The sequence below is a fragment of the Echinococcus granulosus genome (assembly GCF_000524195.1).
Source record: "Echinococcus granulosus chromosome Unknown EG_S00009, whole genome shotgun sequence".
NCBI lineage: Eukaryota > Metazoa > Platyhelminthes > Cestoda > Cyclophyllidea > Taeniidae > Echinococcus > Echinococcus granulosus.
Genome location: NW_020170389.1, coordinates 535,979 through 555,296, shown reverse-complemented (window position 1 = coordinate 555,296; position 19,318 = coordinate 535,979). Strand labels below are relative to the sequence as shown.

General features: G+C 40.7%; 3 protein-coding genes across 3 annotated transcripts; 2 read left to right on the top strand and 1 right to left on the bottom strand. All coding sequences in view use genetic code 11, as the record gives it.

Annotated features, from left to right (window-relative positions):
* Positions 1–3,411: 3,411 nt before the first annotated feature.
* EGR_02091 (Guanine nucleotide-binding protein subunit beta-2) lies at positions 3,412–4,986 on the top strand (the record flags this gene model as incomplete). The annotated part of the gene is made up of 7 exons (XM_024491340.1): positions 3,412–3,505; positions 3,535–3,671; positions 3,702–3,811; positions 3,885–4,155; positions 4,234–4,471; positions 4,667–4,833; positions 4,936–4,986. The coding sequence occupies 7 exons, from the start codon at positions 3,412–3,414 to the stop codon at positions 4,984–4,986; spliced, it is 1,068 nt and encodes a 355-aa protein (XP_024354193.1).
* Positions 4,987–6,080: 1,094 nt separating this feature from the next.
* Positions 6,081–13,018, bottom strand: EGR_02090 (Lissencephaly-1 B; the record flags this gene model as incomplete). The annotated part of the gene is made up of 8 exons (XM_024491339.1): positions 6,081–6,154; positions 6,218–6,374; positions 7,162–7,573; positions 8,630–8,901; positions 11,648–11,908; positions 12,757–12,831; positions 12,870–12,948; positions 12,987–13,018. The coding sequence occupies 8 exons, from the start codon at positions 13,016–13,018 to the stop codon at positions 6,081–6,083; spliced, it is 1,362 nt and encodes a 453-aa protein (XP_024354192.1).
* A 1,350-nt stretch (positions 13,019–14,368) lies between these two features.
* Positions 14,369–18,053, top strand: EGR_02089 (hypothetical protein; the record flags this gene model as incomplete). The annotated part of the gene is made up of 4 exons (XM_024491338.1): positions 14,369–14,446; positions 16,086–16,402; positions 17,414–17,487; positions 18,043–18,053. 4 exons carry the CDS (start codon positions 14,369–14,371, stop codon positions 18,051–18,053), a joined length of 480 nt encoding a protein of 159 aa, XP_024354191.1.
* Positions 18,054–19,318: the final 1,265 nt, after the last annotated feature.

Below are 19,318 nucleotides of genomic sequence, written 5' to 3'. Positions count from 1 at the left end.
CAGGGAATACAATTGAAAATGAAAATTCACCCATTAGATTCGCTGGCTTTTTGTACACTTTTCGATGTAGAATATGTGGTACACTAGTGTCTCAATAATAAACCATTTTGGTATTTGCAGTAAAAATGCCCAGTTTGAAATTACATCGAATTAACGAATCCTTTGGTCTGAAAGTAACTGCTAGTTTACTGCATCGTCAGTAGTTTTTATGACCAACACCTACAAACACATAGAATTAAATCATTGAAAGTAGTTTGGTGTTGCTTCTATTATACTTTTTGGTTTTTTTACACCAGAACCGGAAATCAACGCTATCGAGAAATTCTAGCAATGAACAGAGCCAAGACCATGGTCCTGGAGACTCACAGGGCAGGCGAAGGTCCGTTTTTAGAAGCCCATTCAGAAAGATCCCCCATGCCATTGAATAGCCCAATCCACCCTCTCTTCCTTTATTTGATATTTAACTTGCCCATTTACCAACCTGACTCCACACTGTACACAGCTTGTGCATCGAGGAATGCTCCTCCTCTCCCCATCTCCACGTATACCACTCGGTATGTATTTTCATGTAAGACTTGATTGTTATATGAGTCCCTCCTGTACTTTCCCCATATGCATTATATCAATACTTCGATGTGCAACTACTTATTTGCCTAATTGCAAAGGTCAATGGTGTGCAGACTTGGTAGATCATGGCTGTGTCATGCTGAAAGGCAGTTTATTCTAGTTTGTCACCAAATGCACATTTTAAACGTGTTTTTCCTCAATTAATGGTTGTACCACATGTTCCCTTTCTGCCTTAAGGTGAGTCCTAAAAAACTGATCCCAATTTAATTCCACATTTACTATAATTACTAAAATGTATATTTTCGAGCCTGTTTAACATGTCTTTGTGGGATGGTATAAGGCAAAGGATGCCACTTATTTTTAATTCCTAATTAGTAATTCTCTTGCTTATTTAAAGCGTCTCAAATCCCGTTCCAAGCTGTGAATAATGCAAAAAACTTAGGCTGGAGAACTATTTCGAATGATTGTTTTCCAGAAGAACAAGTCTATCGTACTTTTTGAATTCATGAGAGAGGCATAAGCATTTTTATACTCCATTAAAAGCAAGAGAGAAAGAGGACTAAAGGCGGTGAATTGCGTGCTTTAAAAGGCATCCTGTAGCAAAGATACGAGATTAAGCGAAGTAATTGCTGTGTCCTCCCGACCTTTTGGCCAAATTCTTGATTACAAATACTATTTGTGCGAAGTCATGAATGCATAACTGCGAAACTCTGACCTCGGGATTCCTTGTCGTAAATGCATAAAAGGCAACTATTGCATGGATCCAAGGTGGCATCACCTGAACACCTACTGTGTGTACCGATTTGTAAAAACTCTTACTGGATAAATTTATGACCGAATTTATTTCTCAATAACTGTAAAGACACATTTAACTACTGTGGCAGAAAGTATTATGGAATGCAATTTTGTGGGGCAACAGGCAATGCCTGCTGCACGTTTAATATTCCCGAGTACTTCATATCCGGAAATGTACCACTTCTAGGATATGAAGTTGATTTATGCTAAATCAAATACATGGCACCTTAATTCATCCAAGAGTTTACTTAGCGTTAACTCGTTCAGTTTATTCTGCCAGTGTCAAACATTGAAATTACTTAAATAATATACATTAATATTGTGCTCAGAGGATTCTTTCAAAATGTGCTCCTCAAAAAGTCGTTTTTAAGTTAACTGACGTATTGTACATAAAAGCATCCTGTTTGGTACTTTCGAAATGTAACTAAAGTCCAACAAATTTTGGAGAATTCCATAATGATATAAAACAATAAAACTTGGGATATAATGTGCTTACAACCAATTTTACATTTAGTTTTACCGCAACGGACCTAGGGAAACCCAGTTGGCAAACATTTTAGTGTCCTTGGTGGCCATTGTTTGAAGCAGTCAACAGCATATTTTCCTTTTGATTAAAACACCCCATTTTTGATCAAAACATCACATCTTTATTGTCATTCTACCTATGGTGACTAAGGTAAAGTCTAACTGAATACGTAATGAAATCTTTATCGTGCCTTGACATTATATTCCTACCCATAATATTTCAGCCCTCCTTCAAGTGAATAATAGATATTCCAAATTTACATGCCCTCCATCTTTTGCAGAGGTGTCTTAAGTGTTACCGTAGCAGCAGCATTAGGTGAATCTGGTCCAAGGAAACAGAAGTTTTAGTATGATTGGGTAAATTTATGGAAGAAAGCCAGCTTAAAATGCATTGTAATTATCCAAAAGCCAGAAGCTATCTACGGAGGCAAAAAATAGTTTTGCAACGGTACTAAAATGTTGCGTATGAATGAGAACTCAACATTAGGTCCACAGGGCCACTCCATATTATGTATCTTATTAACTAGTTTTGGTTTCAAACAAAATCTCTTGTCAACTGAGCGGATTTAACAAATTTATTAAAATCTGGTAGACTCATTGCCCTCAACAGAGGCATGTCTCCTCACATTGAGAGAAAATGCGTGATACTCGCTCCTGATTCATGGATAATTGAAAATACAATATCGCTTGATGCTGATCTTGGTAGTAACCACAGCGCGCACCCTGGATGTTGACTACAAGAAGAGAGGAGGCGTGTTAAAAAACGATGCTCATTTAAACCACACGGGCTTCTTTCTGGCACATATTATCATCCCCGTCACTTACGAAACACTCCTGAGCATGGTTTCAGACTGGCAGGGGATATTGATTATCCAGAGGTGGTTCAACAGCCACGATAGCATAGGATTTAATAGGAACTTGTTTTAAAAATACTGAGGCCTCACCTTTACAAAGGTAATTTCTAGAGCACGCATTTTTCTAATGAGTCGCCACCAATATGTACGAAGATGGAATGTGGAAATGCATATAGCCTGGACTAGGGGTGCAATCAGATGCTAAGTCCACGAAGAGCTATTCTGGACTTAAAATAGTGTAATAGGGCTTCACTTAAAATTCATGACAGGACGGTGTGGCATCTTGGTCCGTTAAGATGAACATTACTATGCATTTTCTGCTTTCAAAGCCTGGAGTTGTGCTTAATTGTGAATAGAATGGTGTAGTACGTTGATAATTTGCCAATTGGTTTTAATAAAGAGTGACTTAGGGACTCTGCTATTATGCCTTCTCTAAGTAAAGTGACCTCGGAACCTTGTCAACTGCCTAAAACTTGTGAGCCAAACATTTTTTCACAAAGAGCTCAGGAAACCGTAAGATAATTACAAAATAAATGACTGATGCAAAAAACGATCTGTCAAATTTTTTTCAGTTTTACACTTTTAAGGACTCTAATGTTTTTGTTTATACTACTCACACATTATTCCATATAATTAACCCATTTTTAACGCATCTTTTGAACCGTTTTGGATGGACGACCCACCTGAGCCGCAGCTTCTAAAGGAGGCTGATAACCTTAAAAGAAGACTTGAAGAGGAAAAAACAAAATTAAATGATGGTGAAAGTAACAGTTACTGTTGAAATAATTTTTAGTTACTTTCATGAGTGAGCATTTTGATATCATTCCAGCCGTAAACATCAAAGTGCGGCGTGTTTTAAAAGGTCACCAAGGCAAAGTACTTAGCCTTGCCTGGTCCTTAGACAAACGTCATGTTGTCAGTTCATCTCAGGTAATTTGTATTTTACTCCTGACTCCCTAGGATGGCAAACTTTTTGTCTGGGATGCATTTACGCCGTCGAAGGTATTACGATACTTAAAAGTGATTTTAGGAACTTTGCATATCAATGCCCACAACGTGGGTCATGGCATGTTCCTTCAGTCCTTCTAATAGCTTTGTAGCTTGCGGGTAGGATAGTACACCTCATGTAATTTTATCGTTCAGAGGTCTAGATAACAAATGCACAATATACCCGTTATTGTCTGAGGAAGATCCCACTCTTAAAAAGAGGCTCGTCGCTACGCACAGCTCCTATCTTTCTTGTTGTTTATTCAATTTGTCTGATCATCAATTGTTGACTGGAAGTGGCGATAGCTCCTGCATTCTGTGGGACGTCGAATCGGCACAAATGATTCAGAGTTTCCATGGTCACTCGGGTGATGTTATGTGCATCGATGGGTCGCCTTCAGAGTGTGGAAAGGTCTTTATTTCTGGAGTGAGTGCAAATTTTGGATACGGGTTTTCATAAAAATACTCACTTGTTGCCTTTCATGGATTTTGGAAATGATTTCAGAGTTGTGACCGTTGTGCCAACGTCTGGGACATGCGCAGTGGCCAGTGTGTCCAGGTTTTTCAGGGCCATGAATCAGATATTAATTCTGTTAGATTCTTTCCAAGTGGGGATGCCTTTGCAACTGCTTCTGATGATGCAACTATCCGGTTATTTGATCTTCGGACGGACCGTGAGCTCTGTGTTTACAAGAAAGACAGCGTCATTTTCGGGTGTAACGCAGTTGACTTTTCATTGAGTGGTACGATTCATCCACTAAAGCCGTTAACCATATAAGTTAAGCTATTCAGACGATTGCTTGTTAAAAGACCATTTCTAGACCTGGTAATAGAATTTACGATGATGCACTAGATAACAGTATCAATAGCAAATGAACAATGCTACTTTTGATTTAATGTCAGCAGGATGTACATTTGCCAATTTTTCATGACCCTAGGTCGACTGATATTCGGCGGCTACAACGACCATTCTCTCAATGTTTGGGATGCTTTAAAAGTAAGAAGGGTCTCCATCCTCTACGGTCACGAAAATCGTGTTTCGTCACTTCGTACTAGCCCTGATGGCAATGCTATCTGCACTGGAAGCTGGGACAGCACGTTGCGCGTGAGTCCCCCAGTCGTAATCCTTACGAGCGGGATTCTTAAGGCATGGACTGGTAATGTAATCACTTCAAAATTTAACACTTTTTGACACCTGGTTTAGTAGGTGCTGGGAAAAAGCACCAATGGGCGATTTGCCATCAGAGCCCCGGGATAAATATTCTCTACGTTTTGTGCTAACTGTTCATGAAAATGTCCGTAACACGTGTCTACGGTAATTCACATTGGGAAGTGCGCCCACAGGGCCGAGTGACTAAAATCCTTCTGACGAACGAACAAAACCCTAAGTTTGCGGAGAGCATGATTGTGAGACGTCACCGCTGAGCACTACAAAGATTTTTGCTTTTTACAGATCTGGGCATAAAGTACTGCAGGGAAGCCATCCCAAGGACGTGCCTACGACAATCCGCAAATTTCTTCATTAACTGGCATATAAATACACTTCAAGCCCCTCGTCTCGTAACTGACAGATGCTGAGCTAATAAATAAAAACCAAACTACTGATTCCTTTCTTCAATAAATAATCCATTACGTTGAGAACCTAAGGTCCACATTCCATTCCAAACATCCTAACAAAAATCCTAGGAGTAGAAGCCTCTGAAGTAGTTTAGGAACACATGAATGCACAGATAGATGAAGACACAAACCCACAGAAGACTTTGTTAATTCATGAAAATAGGACGCGCATGAGGCAAGTGAGGCTACTTTCCCCATACACACGTTTGAGTGGACATAGCAAGGGATAGGAAAAAAGGATGCAAGAGAGGATATTATGGGAGTACAGCGCAAAGTCCAACCAAAAACGGGAGGCAGAGGACCGTAGAATGTACAAGGATAGTCTTTTGGCCTCAAGAGTGTACACGAAGATCTTCACAAAGGGCATGATAGGAGAGAGAGGGGGCAGATAGAGGTGGACTAAATGAGAAGTCGATCCTCTTGAACGAAACAGAAGTCAGCCCAGAGTGCGGTGGATGGATTGGATGGTGGGTTGATCAACACGCACGCGTGCACATGAGACCAGAAATTGAGAAGTAACGATGCAGTTGAGTGATGTACAAACGCAGTAGTAACAGCAGTACACACAACTCCTTAAAAGGTGGGAGAGAAGGGATTTATTTTTGCTCTGTTATGTTTGTTCTCGTTGCTGTGGAAATGAGTGAAAATCATCTGCGAGTGTGAGGGGGAGCTTCGAATGAGGAGACGAAAGAGAAGGACTGAAATGACTCAACACCCCGCACAAGCATGCAAACATCAGCGGCATTCCCACACTCGAATCGTCTGGTCAACACTACCCGTAATGAGGAAGGGAGCCGTTCGATGAATATCTGCAACAAAAAATAAAGGAGCCAATAAGAAGATGAGCCTCGCCCGTCTCCAGTTAGACCTACCCAGCGTGGTGACAAAGTGTGAATGTGCGTCGAGAGTCTTGTGGCAACGACGATTCCTCAAGTCCCACACGCGAACCGTCTTGTCGTCAGATGCGGAGAGCAAGTATCTGCTGTGCGGATGGAAGACCAACTGACGCACCCAGTTGTCGTGCCCAGTCTTTGGGACAAAAAACAAGCATCAGTTGTGTGACTTCAGCGAGAAAAGAGGGGCGCCACTGCATCGATCTCGACCTTGTGTGCATCTATACCTGTGTGTGAGCGCACTCCGCCAATCTTATGCGTGCTACGATGCCAAGGTCATTTGCATAGACCACGCGCTGCATGTAAACCAACGTGAGTCGCGATTTTTCATGCTAACTGTACACGTACAGCATCACCCAGGCCCTGTCTACAAACATAGAGGAAGTAACAAATCACTACATGGCATGCCTTTGGGTAGTATACTTAACTAGCATCTATCCCAGCATTTCATCTAGAAGACTCTGGGTGTCATTGGGGATACATCACCGCTTTCTGAAGCACAAATTAACACACAATTCTTTGCATAATTTCACGAACTCGAAATAATTAAAAACAGGTGCCGTCATCGAATGATTATTAATGAGCGATTTCGAAAAGTAGTAGATGAAAAAGCCGAGGATAAGCTAAATAAAGAAGAGCTACAGTGGAAAAATTCGATAGGGTAACAAAGAAAACTAAGAATCATAAAGGAAATGGAAGTTAAAGTAGTCGAGAGATTGAATGTTTTCGAAGCATGGCGGCAAAACACTACAATGCATATTACATTATACAAAATCACGAGTCACGTTTGATGATCCAAAAATAAAGGTGGGCCAATACATCTGGGAGGCAACAATTGAACAAATTAGCAGTTCTTCAACACCCGCAAACTGTGAATAAAAAGGTTGAAGTGAATGTGCAATTTTCCAATAAAAGGAACACACCAGTGTGAAGAGGCAAGTGGCAGCCCTAACGTCCCAGATGCAGATTTGCCTGTCGCGAGCCCCAGAGGCCAAGATGATAGGAGCATCTTCAGATGTAGTGCCACCAATTGAGACAACATCACCACCATTCACCTGCTGCTGTTGCTGTAGGGCTCCGTTTTCACTTTTAGCGGTGGCGGCAGCAATGGCTTTGGCAGCCTGGGGGTTGTTAGGCGCCATCCAGGCGACGCACTCCACTACGTGCTCATGACCATGCAGTACCGCGAGGGCTTTGCAGTCACGAGCGCTCCCGCCCATCGCCCACACCCGAACCTCCTGGTCGTTGGAACAACTCGCCAGCAGACTACCATCGAGATTCGGTCGTACGCACCGGATCCACTCGCGGTGTTCTGTGAGTGTCTTCACGCAGTACCTATGGTAGTGTACAGACAAATGCTCAACTCACCAGATGCTTGGCGTTCTAGACCGATGATATGTGAACTCTCAAAGTGGGAAAAAACTGCAACTTAAAACAATAGCAATGCATCATTTAGCAAGATTCTTGAAATTTAGACACTTGGAGGAGTCCCTATATAAAGATGTATCAATGCGCATACATAAAGGAACATCGTGAAATGGAGTAGCTTTCTGTGGGAAGTAAACATTATTGAAAAAATAATTCTAGTATGGGCACCTATGAAAATTACTTCGAAGCGATGGATGAACGATGGGCCTTACAGTACCAAATCAGTGATTTAAAAATAACAAGAAATTACTACTCCTCGATAAAAACGAAGAACAATAAATTGATGCAAAACTATCCATGAAATAAGGCGGTTGACTTAAATTTATTAACGTTATTTCTGGGAAATTAGACGTTTCGACTAGTCTGTCAATTACACGGTATTAAAAAGAAGCCATTCCAGACAGGAAGATTGACATCGATAAGTAAATCCTTTAAATAAAGTAGACATCATTTACAGCGATATGATATTTTCGAATGCACAGTTATAGCTCCTCAGAAGAGATGAATTAGAGCCTAAAGGACATTACAACACAGCAAATTCAACAATACAAATCCTGTAACTTGAAGGTTTCGATGCACCTGAAAATTACAATAATAAGTATGCAGTGACATCCGAAAGCTAATACTATAGGCAAATGACGCCTTTGAAAGGAGGTGCAAAGTAGATCCCCACAAGACTGTAGAATGACTGCAGGCAATACACCTATGCTAAGGCACATCGATGAACTTTTGGAGCATTCAAATAAAGCCCACTTTTGAAACCATGAGTGTCTGCAAGACCCGTTGCAACAGAAGGCTAGCCCCCAACAGTCGCAGCTAGGATAAACAGGAGTGATTCAGAGAAGCAGACTAAGGCTAGTGACTATGCGATGAATAGGCTCATTGCGATCAAACACCAATGGGGATTACTTTCGCCTATTTCAATGTCAAAATTGAAGGGGAATGAGGGACATAAAGGCATACCCGGTGGCGACCTCCCAGACCTTAATTGTCTTGTCTCGACTGGCGCTGACGAGAAAATCACCGGAGGGTAAGAAGCAGACACTGGAAACACTATGGTCGTGCCCAGAGAGGGTTTTGATGCACGTATACGTAGTGAAGTCCCACAGTTTCACCTGCATGTCGGCGGAGCAGGAGACGAGTAGGTTGCCCGAGGGGTCGAAACCCACGTCTTGCACCGCGTCCGTATGACCCTTCAGCGTTGCTTCAAACTCGCCCACCTCGTAGTCCCACACCTGCACCAATTGAAGTCATTGCACAGCATTTATGGAGCGAAAAACCACCCATGTATAGGAATTTCTCTTTATACCCCACTACTTGTGGTATTTTTTACTGACCCGTACTTTAAAGACGCAACATTATTGCTTCAGTCTGTTGTTGACTTTTGAGTCTCGACGCTGGAGCCATTTGAATAAGGTCAGCATGGATGGCTGAATGGATATCGCCTTCTGCATGAATCAAATGGGTAAACGTCACAAGGTAAAAATAATGGCAGTGAGCTATGCAAGTCCACAATATTCTCGTGCATAATAGAAAATGACTCACTTCCGGTAATCAAAAACATCCCATTAAGTAAAATAGTCGGTACTACTCAGCTACTGTAGGCGGATATTTCGACTTGTCTGACGCAATGGGTCGGAGGTGTGCTGGGTGATAATAAAAATATAGCAGGCTTATGAGGACACCGCTACTGATCAAATTGCCTACAACAGTAAATCTTAGAAACCACCTAGTGCACATTGCATCGACTACTGCGTTCGTTCCTCCCGAGATTTGGCTACTAATAGCAAGCTATGAAACATCCAGCTAAAACTGACAATCTGCACCAGTTAAGCAAAACCTTATTTATGAAGTAATTACGAGAAATTTTCTGGCACTTCGTTCAATCCCGTCCATTCATTGTGTCAATGGGTTGGTGTGGAACACAAACCACCAACAATAAGACTGACAAGGTAACGTCAAGACGACCTCTTGCCTAAAACATGACTGCCTAATTCTTCTATTTCCTTTACCTTGTCGACTTTTCTTTCAGACGGCCCAACATTTTTGAATAATAGCGCCAAATCTTTGATACTAACTTACGCCTAGTGTGAGACGGATATTTTACTGGTAGTATTACTTGATAAATACACCGCTACTTCAGTTTTGGGCCTAACTTTCGGATCCCTTTATCAAACCACAAAAGCTCGAAGAGAAACCACCTCATTTTTTTCCTACTGCTGCATAAAGGAGACAAGTCGCATGAAACCTATGTTCATACAGATCATTTTGACAGTCATAAATGCTCGGATAAATTGCCCAGACGGACCTCAATCCAAAAGACTACTGGTATGTGTTTGGTTTCTAGCTTGTGTTGCTCGTATTCTCAACTGGCAGATATGTGTCGTACATAAAAAAGGGAAAGCCTGATCAATAGGCAGGCTAATTATTACTACACCATCTGGATGGAGTGCTTATAAGCAATAAGGCTCGAATGGCATCTCCACTCCTAGCCTTGGGAACTGTCTATCACTAATCACATTCATCAAATCTTAAACTAATTTAGCGCCACATTCATTCCTGGTACTAAACCGTCACAAACAAGCCATGAACAGTTAAAGCTTTATTCTAAATGTTGTGTAAACTAAATTTCAATTACATAGTTTTTATGGCAAACGCCGCAATACTTAATCATTGTACCAATGGAATGCTTACAAACCCCATAAAACATGAAAATCTCCCATCGACCAAAAAAAAACATCGAAAAGGTTTCTTGCCTGAGCCGAGGTCGTTGAACTAATTCTTGCCCCAGAGGGTTTAATATTATCAGAGAAGTCATCGTCAGGCTACCCGAACTATGATTTGAAAAACCCATCAACGTTCCAAACTGTGCATGAAGTAGCCGTTTGTTTCACGATGAACTAGTTCAAGGGCGACAAGCCGTTTACTCACATTATTTTTCCAAATAGATTTAAAGGGCAAGTAGCTAAATGCTGCATGACCGTAGAGCTAATGAATTTGCCAAAACTAGTGCATGTCTCATCCGCTAAGAAGTTGCCTAATTTTGAATGGAGTTTTCCAAAGGATCCTTTTCACTTAGGGTAAAAACCGCCAGTCAGAACGAAACCCTTTACTCGAAATACGGAGGTGATGCAAGATCATTACTGGGCGCGCTCACCAAAAGCTTAGTCATAGGTATTTTGTTATCATTTTATAAGGTTACCCTAAAATGACGATACTTTAAAGTCCAACCGTAAGTCAGTGAATCAGCCAGTAAATCAATGCTGGCTTCTGCAATGCTGCGAAACGTTGCAGCATGATGCGGTACTATTTTAAGCACTCGTACAAGAGTGTAAAAGCAAACAACTGAAAAGGAAGCTCAAAATAGTTAGAAAAACTAGTAGTATTAAACGAAAGGAAGAAACTATCATATCTCAAGTGCCAGCATGACTGTAAAGAGCGTCAAGACCATTAAAATAGTCTTCACTGGCTAGTGACTAGTGCCTGTGACCGAAGAGCCGGCTGAACTACGTGCGCCGGCACACTGTCTACAGCGGTTGAGAACGAGCGATGCACGAAGGCATAAATACACAGCCTTATTACCAACTCATTCACGAAAAAAAGACGACGCAAAAATCTTAACAGAAGCATAAACAAAATAAAGGCTTTGAATTAACCGGACGTGGATTAGTGAATCATTCTTAAGATTCCTCATTCGACCCATAAGCCATACGTTAGAGTGATAATAATCCCATATCTCAACATAGACCAAATTGACAAGGCGAAATTTCCAGTACTTTTTATCTGATAGAGGCACATTATTTAAGGTAGGCCTACTGGATAAACTAATATCAAGTTCAAAATGATCCTAAGTTAGTGCGCAACGCTGAGCTTACTAATCCATGCTAACCTAGGAGGCAAGTCATAAAAATGAAAGAAAAGGATTTTGCACAACTCATAAAATGATAGAACATAAGTTGGGCAATTGGCCCCCAAACTGACCTTAATAGTAGCGTCCTCACTGGCAGAGACAAAAACATTGTAATGGGGGTGAAGTTTAACCCGAGTGACAGTGGAACGATGCCCAGTGAGGGTGTACTTGGCGGGGGGTCGGGGAATGGCATCGACGCCACCACGACGGTCCCCGCCGCGGCCGGGCAGACCGGAACCCGGTGCCGCACCCACCGGCCCGTAGCCCACACTCGTCTGCAGCTGCTTGTTCTCACGCTCCGCCTCCGCCAATTTCGACTCCAGATCCATTACCTGAAGGGAAGCAAAGTGGCAACGACCCCGTTGTCAGCCTTTCAAGACTGATGAAGAGTCTGTCTGATGCGTTTCGAAAAAAGCACGTCAGGCCGTAAGCATGAATTTTAAAACGGCCCGTTGAGACACGGTATTGAAGTTCACTCACTATACTATCTCGCCTTGTGAAGATCTTCATCATACGAATGACGACTTTTAAGAGAAATTAGGGGTCTTTAACGTGTTTAAAAAACTACATTTGTCAAAGTCCTGGCAGGAGGAAAATTGTAATAAACTCTGATGAGTACAAATGGTGCGAATTGAGTTTGCAGAGTGACAAGGCAGTATTCGGATTGGCTTTGTGGACGCACAAATAAGAATATACATTGCCTTTAGGGCGAGTTCCTCTAGCAGCATACCAATGAAGATACTGCGTTTTCGGCAAAATAACCGCACCCAAGTAGTCCCGTTTATCAGATTTTTTAACAGACGCTCAGTTTACCAAATAGTTCGCCCCAAAGAAAACCAGTTTGAGCATCATTATCTGTAGTCCGACCAGCTAAAAGAGTACTATCTACTTTAAATAGCTACTTAGTCAAGCTTGATTCATTTGACTTTACAAATACTAAAGAATGTGTGCGAGGTATTAAAAAATACTTGGTCAGTAGAAAGTGGTTTATGAGGTATACAAAGCTCCATAGTCTGATCAAAATAGTTTAAAATGCTTACTGGAAAGAAAAATATTACATTGATTACCATTAGATCCAAAAAGGAGGGAAATGGCTACGCTGTCTTACATAAACATAAATAGAACATTTAAATACAGCTCTTCAAAATAACATATATTTGATATACGTGCTGATGGTTACCTTCATTTGAAGACGAATAACCGAAGTCCATTTCTTTTCCAATAGGCCAGCGAACTTGGCTTCAATGTTAGAATTCTAAGTGTATGAATGTTAAATGAATGTGACAAGCGTACTAAACTAGCTTCCCGCTTGAACTCATTCAAAGCTTGTTCATAACCATTTGACCGAAGGTAGTCTGCAATCGCTTGATGCCTGTATCAGTTTTAGGATAAAGTAAGCTAAAAACATACAATTCGTCCCGTTGACGTTCTGACAGCACCATTTAGCCAGGAGGTGTAACTGAAAGTTCTGATGTCCAAAAAAGGAAAAACTGGGGTTAGTAAGAGCACAGGATAAAAAAGGAATTTTAAATCTGTTCCAGTGAAAGTACTAGACAAAAGACCAAAAAGCCACACCAAAAAGTAAAAACAAAGGAAGATCTAATTGTACCCATAACTATCAATTGTAGCTAGGATTTCTCGCAAAATGAAAATGCCTTCGGAACAAAAAGTAGGAAACAAAGCGGCTTCAGTTCCAACCTAAACAAAAAGGAAGTACATACAAGTGAAACCATAACTATGTCGCGATGTCAAAGGGGAATTAATGCAAAATTACAAACAGGACGCATATACTTCGGAATGAGGAAAAAGGAAAAATACCATGCAGACCCAAAATGAAGACAACTTTTGCAAAAAGATCAAATTTGATGATAAAATCCACATGAAATCTGTAAGAACATGAGCATCATGTTGGGAACCACGTTGAGAAAGACATAAGTACCTCAGTTCCAGTGGAGAAAGGACACTCAAAAAACCCCCCTTACATTGTAAAGAATTTTAATGCTCCAAGTAATCAAACAAGATCATTAAGGCTAAAGTATGTAGGCAATTATGAAAAACTAGCAGATTAATTAGTATTTTCAAAGAATTATACCAAGCACGTGACATCAGGTTCTCTGGTTTTTTGCCAAATAGAGAATTCTTATGGTGGAGTAGGAACAAGCGTTTTCTCACCTTAGACTTAGGTATGTTATTTTACAAGTGCAGAACAAAACCAATCATTCATCTGGCAACGAGTTGGAATACTTCAGCGAGATGGTCGCATGAGATTTAGCGCGAATAAGAAGCACATATTTGGGAGTTTGTCATGGATACCTTGCCACACCTGCCTTTTTTAATAAGCTGGCTCTTCCTGAGTTTCGTTTGTATGAACATCAAATCATATTCAAATTCGGTGTGCTTTGTGATTAATGTGGCTATTTACCTTCTGTGGAAGCTTTAACGGAACGCAAATCTTGTTTATGTTTTGCCGCAGTATCAGCTTTCTTACTTCCTTGAGGCCAGACCACCTTTTACATTGCTTCAATCATTCGATATATCTAGGTAATTTGTTGGACAAACTATATTTGGTAAAATATAATGTTGCGTCAAGTCTATTCCTGGATGTGCCCTCACTTGCCATTTTTGTGCTCAACATAGCCACCATATCGTCTTTTCTCATGTTTTCTTTTCTTAAAATTACTAAACAGATTTGATGATCACGACTTGACTAGGTATTTCTGAAGTCAAGGCTTGACTGACACTGGCCATTCGTTGATTTTCTCGGCGGTTGATATGATTTCCTTAGTGTACTGATGGTTTCTGCAACTGGTCTAGGCGCACTTCCTTGCGAAAGGAGTTTTAGTTGTGAGGAATGCTTGGCCAATACCTCGGTAAGTTTACTTTTGCCACTTTTATTTCACAAATCCTGCCCTTTGTTAATCAGTCAACATGGGACTTGTCAGCCAATATTGGTGATTTGTGGATTTTGGTACTCATCCTTCGGTTTTTTTGTAATCGATCGTTTCAGTGTAGCCTACACATTTTACTCATTTTTTTCGGGTTGGCTTGATGGTAATCACAGTTTAGTGCCTGTAGAGATCGCTTCTACTTGTTTCTACCCAGCATATGCTTCAAAAACAGATAGCACTAATATATGGCTGTGAACTATAGACGGGAACACCTCACTTTTGCTAGAAATTTTACACTGAACCATAAGTATATATGTAAGCTGAAGTTTCTGGTGTTGTAATCTGATACTCTTTGACCATGCTTTTGTGCAAATGCTTTGTCGTTATCACCATACAATTGTGCGGTACGCAATTGATCAAAGACGACCTGCACATCATTGATGTACAGCTAGTCTCTACGAGAGATGGGCCCATAGATTATCTAATATTTTGGTTGTCATTCACACTGATTTCTTCATTTTTGGGCTTCTCTTCTGTAATCTCCGAACATATCATCTATTTGACTTCCTATGATCCCTTGATCTGCGTAGACTCTGGCTATTCACAGAATCAACCAGGTTAAATGCTCATATCAACTACTGCATTTTATTTAGGGCTCTATGCTACAACAAGCAATATCCCTATCGGCTCCATGCTGATTGCTTCTCGGTTCGATTTACCTATTAACCATTTCAATAGATTTCATCCGCCAGAAACAGATTTTAGAGTATATCACTCACTTTTGCATGTAATTGTGATTTGAGATTTCCATACAAAGGCTTATGAACACTCTTTACTTGCTTACACTATAAATATGTCACATTGCAAAGCGACTTCGATTTTATTTTACACTTATCTATCCTGTCAATTTTTCTCCTAACGTTAACACGACAAATTCCACTAACTTTGTTCTCTGCTTTTTAGATCAAGAGATCATTGTATTGATATATCATTGCTGACCACCCCGATCGCACCATTCCGCCTACTGTTTTCACCTAACATTCACTCAGGTTCACTAAGTTTGAGTTCCTATCGTCCCCTTCAACGCGTAACCTCTCCAGTAGGAAAAACTGTTTTCAATCATAGCATTCACTTTTCGCAACAATAATGTATTCACCTGTGCAGCACCGCATGCCAATTGTGGATTATTTTTAAGCGATCCACTTAAGAATATGTGAAAATTTTTGAAGTTGGTTAGACTTCATGGTGTGCATAGCTCAGATGCCGTTGAGATTTGGATATTTTGCACATTGTGAGAAGTTCAGTGTTCCTATTACTGGCTTTTAACTGCATATACACGGATGGTAAGGGTCACTAGGTTTTATTCCGCATGCACCAAGAACGAAGTACAGGATTCAAAGTTGACTCTCGACACAATCGCATCTATTGACAAAATATGTAACATATCAAGGCTACTTCAAGGGGTCTCTGTACTTTACTTGTTTTTTTAACATGGGTATGCCTGTTCATTGGTGTTCTCCATTGTCTATTTTATTAGCTAGAATCCAGCATTTTCTCGATGTCTGGTAGAATCCGTTTCCTGGACTGAATAATGGTATATATTGTTTTGATCCATGTACAGTGTATGTACTGCCAGTCAACAGAGAAGTGTTTGGTCTTCCCGGTGGCGCGACTAGGCATGGTTTCATGGTCGTCCTGTCCGCCCAACCTCTCCGCTCTCTACTGGTACAGCTGCCACCTTTCCTATGCTTACTTCCTTGCCCTCGCGATCGCAATCTTCGTTTTCGTGGGCTTTCTCCTCCTCTGCGTCTGCATTCTATGCGTCCTCAGACGTCGCTGTAATCGTATTGATCTCGGTGGGACTACTGCTGCCGCCTTTTCCTCTTCCCCCAATTTTCGTCCTTCCCTTACCTACCACTACGCTAGACGCCTCGTTAGGTGTGTCACTTCATTTGTAAGCAGTACCTTGAAAATAGGGAGAGCGATATTCATAGTGGTCTACTCCCGTAGCTCCCGTCAGATCGTTCACTGTCAAAACGCCTGTCTTATTTGAAGCTCTCTGGGCGTCTTCATTCCCTCACCGTCCGATTTCCGTGTCATCTAGCATGAAATTTGGTTCTTGCCAATTACGTTACTATCGCTGAAATGAAGCTACTTCTGCACCTATATGCCTTGCAACGCAGAGAGTTATTTTTAAGTGTGCTCGACGCTTTCTTCCTTTAAGAGGCTCTTGGTCTATTTCGCTGACGCTTTGGAGAATGGCTGCGTTTAAATGGCTCGACTGAGTACCTTAGTAGATGTGTAATCGCTGCCAATTACCCAACCCATAGGAATCTGAAGGAGAAATCAGGAACAGTAATGTAGAACACCTACTTTGAACGAGATCAATCCGTCTACAAGGGAACTGATAGGGCTGATGTTAAAACAGTAAGCGATATGTGGAATTCACATATGGTTTATATTTTAAGGCATATGAGGCGTACATGCTGTAGAACATTGTGCAGATTTGTTCCACCTATATCGTTGATTTTGGAAGTCTTATCACTGCTGTTATCCACATGAAAAGCGCCTTGTTTAGGAGGCGAAGGTGTTTTAATGATCAGATGTCACAGGAAAATGACTCCTGAATTTGGTACAAGCTTGTAGATTTCGGAGAAACTTATTCGAAGGGGCTAATTAACGAACCTTCATTGTGTAATCGCCGACCCAGTCGCATGAAACAAACAGAGCCGAACTTTTAGAGTTGAGATTGAACGTTTCCTAATCCTTCGTTTTGTTGAGTCACTCCCAGTTCCTTTCATTGTTGGCACAGTTCCCCATCGCAAAATCATTTGCTTAGACGAGAAGCGGGATAGTGTATTTAGTTATGACTGATTTTTTACATGAAGAAATTGTCTTAGCACATTATACTTATTCAACTACTTTTTGACTTTTCCCTTTTTTACACAGGAATAGCTTCACCTTTAAGGACTCACCTAAATCAAATCGATTGCTGGATTCCCCACAGTTTCGCAGAAACTATGGTATGCTGCGCCTTCCATTTACCTTATTTGCCGTAGAGCTGCCAGGGGCTTAGTTTTCATACAACTTGTTAAAAACCTATCACTGCCGTGGTCGCTAAAGCTCTACCTGGATTTCAGAGTGCGGATTATTGGATGGGCTTAACTAGTGTAGTAGTGGACTGCTATTTCCACATCTAGCCACCTTTGAGCGTCAAAGGGGAACAAATCAATTGACCAATTTGGCATTACATAGTACTTACTAGGATTGGGTGTTGCCACGGAACTAACTCCCTGTGCGCCAGTGGGCTAATTGATATATTTACCCTTTGTGTACCACCTTGGTTCTTTATTCAACCACTCATCTTTAGCTTATCTCTATCCTCGTTCATTTGTAACAATAAATTAGTTACACTCTTGCAGTGACTAAAATTAAATCTAATTACCTAATAATTTTTGTCAGTTAAAAGCTGAATTACCGGAGTCTACTGGAATTCAAAGTGGACATTTTTATGCTACTGAAGTAGATATTAGTAAGTGGTTTCTTAACTCTATTTCGCCTTCACATTACTATTTTAGGTCCTACTTGAAATTGTTCTGTGCAAATCGTCCAACTGTTCTTGAAACTATTTCATACCGGATCCTTTACATGAGAACTTGCCTATTTTTTTCTTCATGGACGCGCTGTGTTTTGATAAAATAGAAGTGCAAACAATGTTCGCAGCGCCCTGTACTGCAGCGCTGGGTGTACATCCTATCTTATTTCATTTCACACCATTCGTAGTAAGATGATTCGGAACCTCGTGTACTTAAAATGAGGTTCATTAATAAACCTTACTGAATTTACCTCTTTTAATCAAATGATGGAGCTGCTGAAGAGTAGGAAACACCACCGTCGCATGATATATCAGCTCAAAAGCATGTTGCTCGTCTAATTTTTCTGTTGAAAGATACGCAAGAAGAACAGTAACACTATTAGTTGGAAAGTATTATCACTGTCAATCAATTTTCGTGAAGAGTTATCTGATCCAGAATGGAGGCTTGGGTATGGAATAAGGCCCTCATATTTTTGCTACTATGGTTGATTTGACAAATAAAACTCTATTTAAATGCTTTGCAAAGTGTAAATATGCACGCTTCTCGTGATGCATCAAACACTGCCCTGAAACTCGCATTTTAGCACCATAAATATTAACTATGAACTTGAGTTTATCTGTGCTACTACCACACAAGTTTCAGGGTGTTTTAAAGTGAAGATAAGGCTTAGTTCTTACCTGTAGGTGAATTTTCGCTTAGGAAAATCAGCATTTTCGTGCAATTTTTTCCGCGCTTTGGCGCAAATGAAGAATCTCAATTTTGGTATAGGTATTTTGCATCAGATGTGAATTTGATTCTTTTACGGAAACAACGCAGTGCGTGATGCTATTGGGTGTTTCTTCTGAAAGACCAATAACTTAATCATGTATTATAATTTCGAGTCACCTAGAAATGCTGAAGTGGCCAAAAAACTAAAAATTGACTTAAAATCTGCGCATGTAAGTGCTGATTGGGAAGTTGTATTTCCTACCGTTGCATAGGCGCTACTCAGGAACCTCGTGCACTGCTCATTAAAAAGTGCTGCTAAACTAACGAGTTAAATTAGATAGAAGCAGAACAGAAGGTAGTTTTTGGTTACTAATTCTACGTCATGCAAAATGCGTCAAAGTAAACAATGTACTGAACTTCTAGATGTATTTAAGTAAGCGGTACCAGAGTACTCCACTGACTCTTAATGTACTTAAAGCATTCGGAAACTTTCGAAGTGGTGATAGGTTGGGGGGAAGATCCGTACAAAGATGTTTAATATTTGACGGAA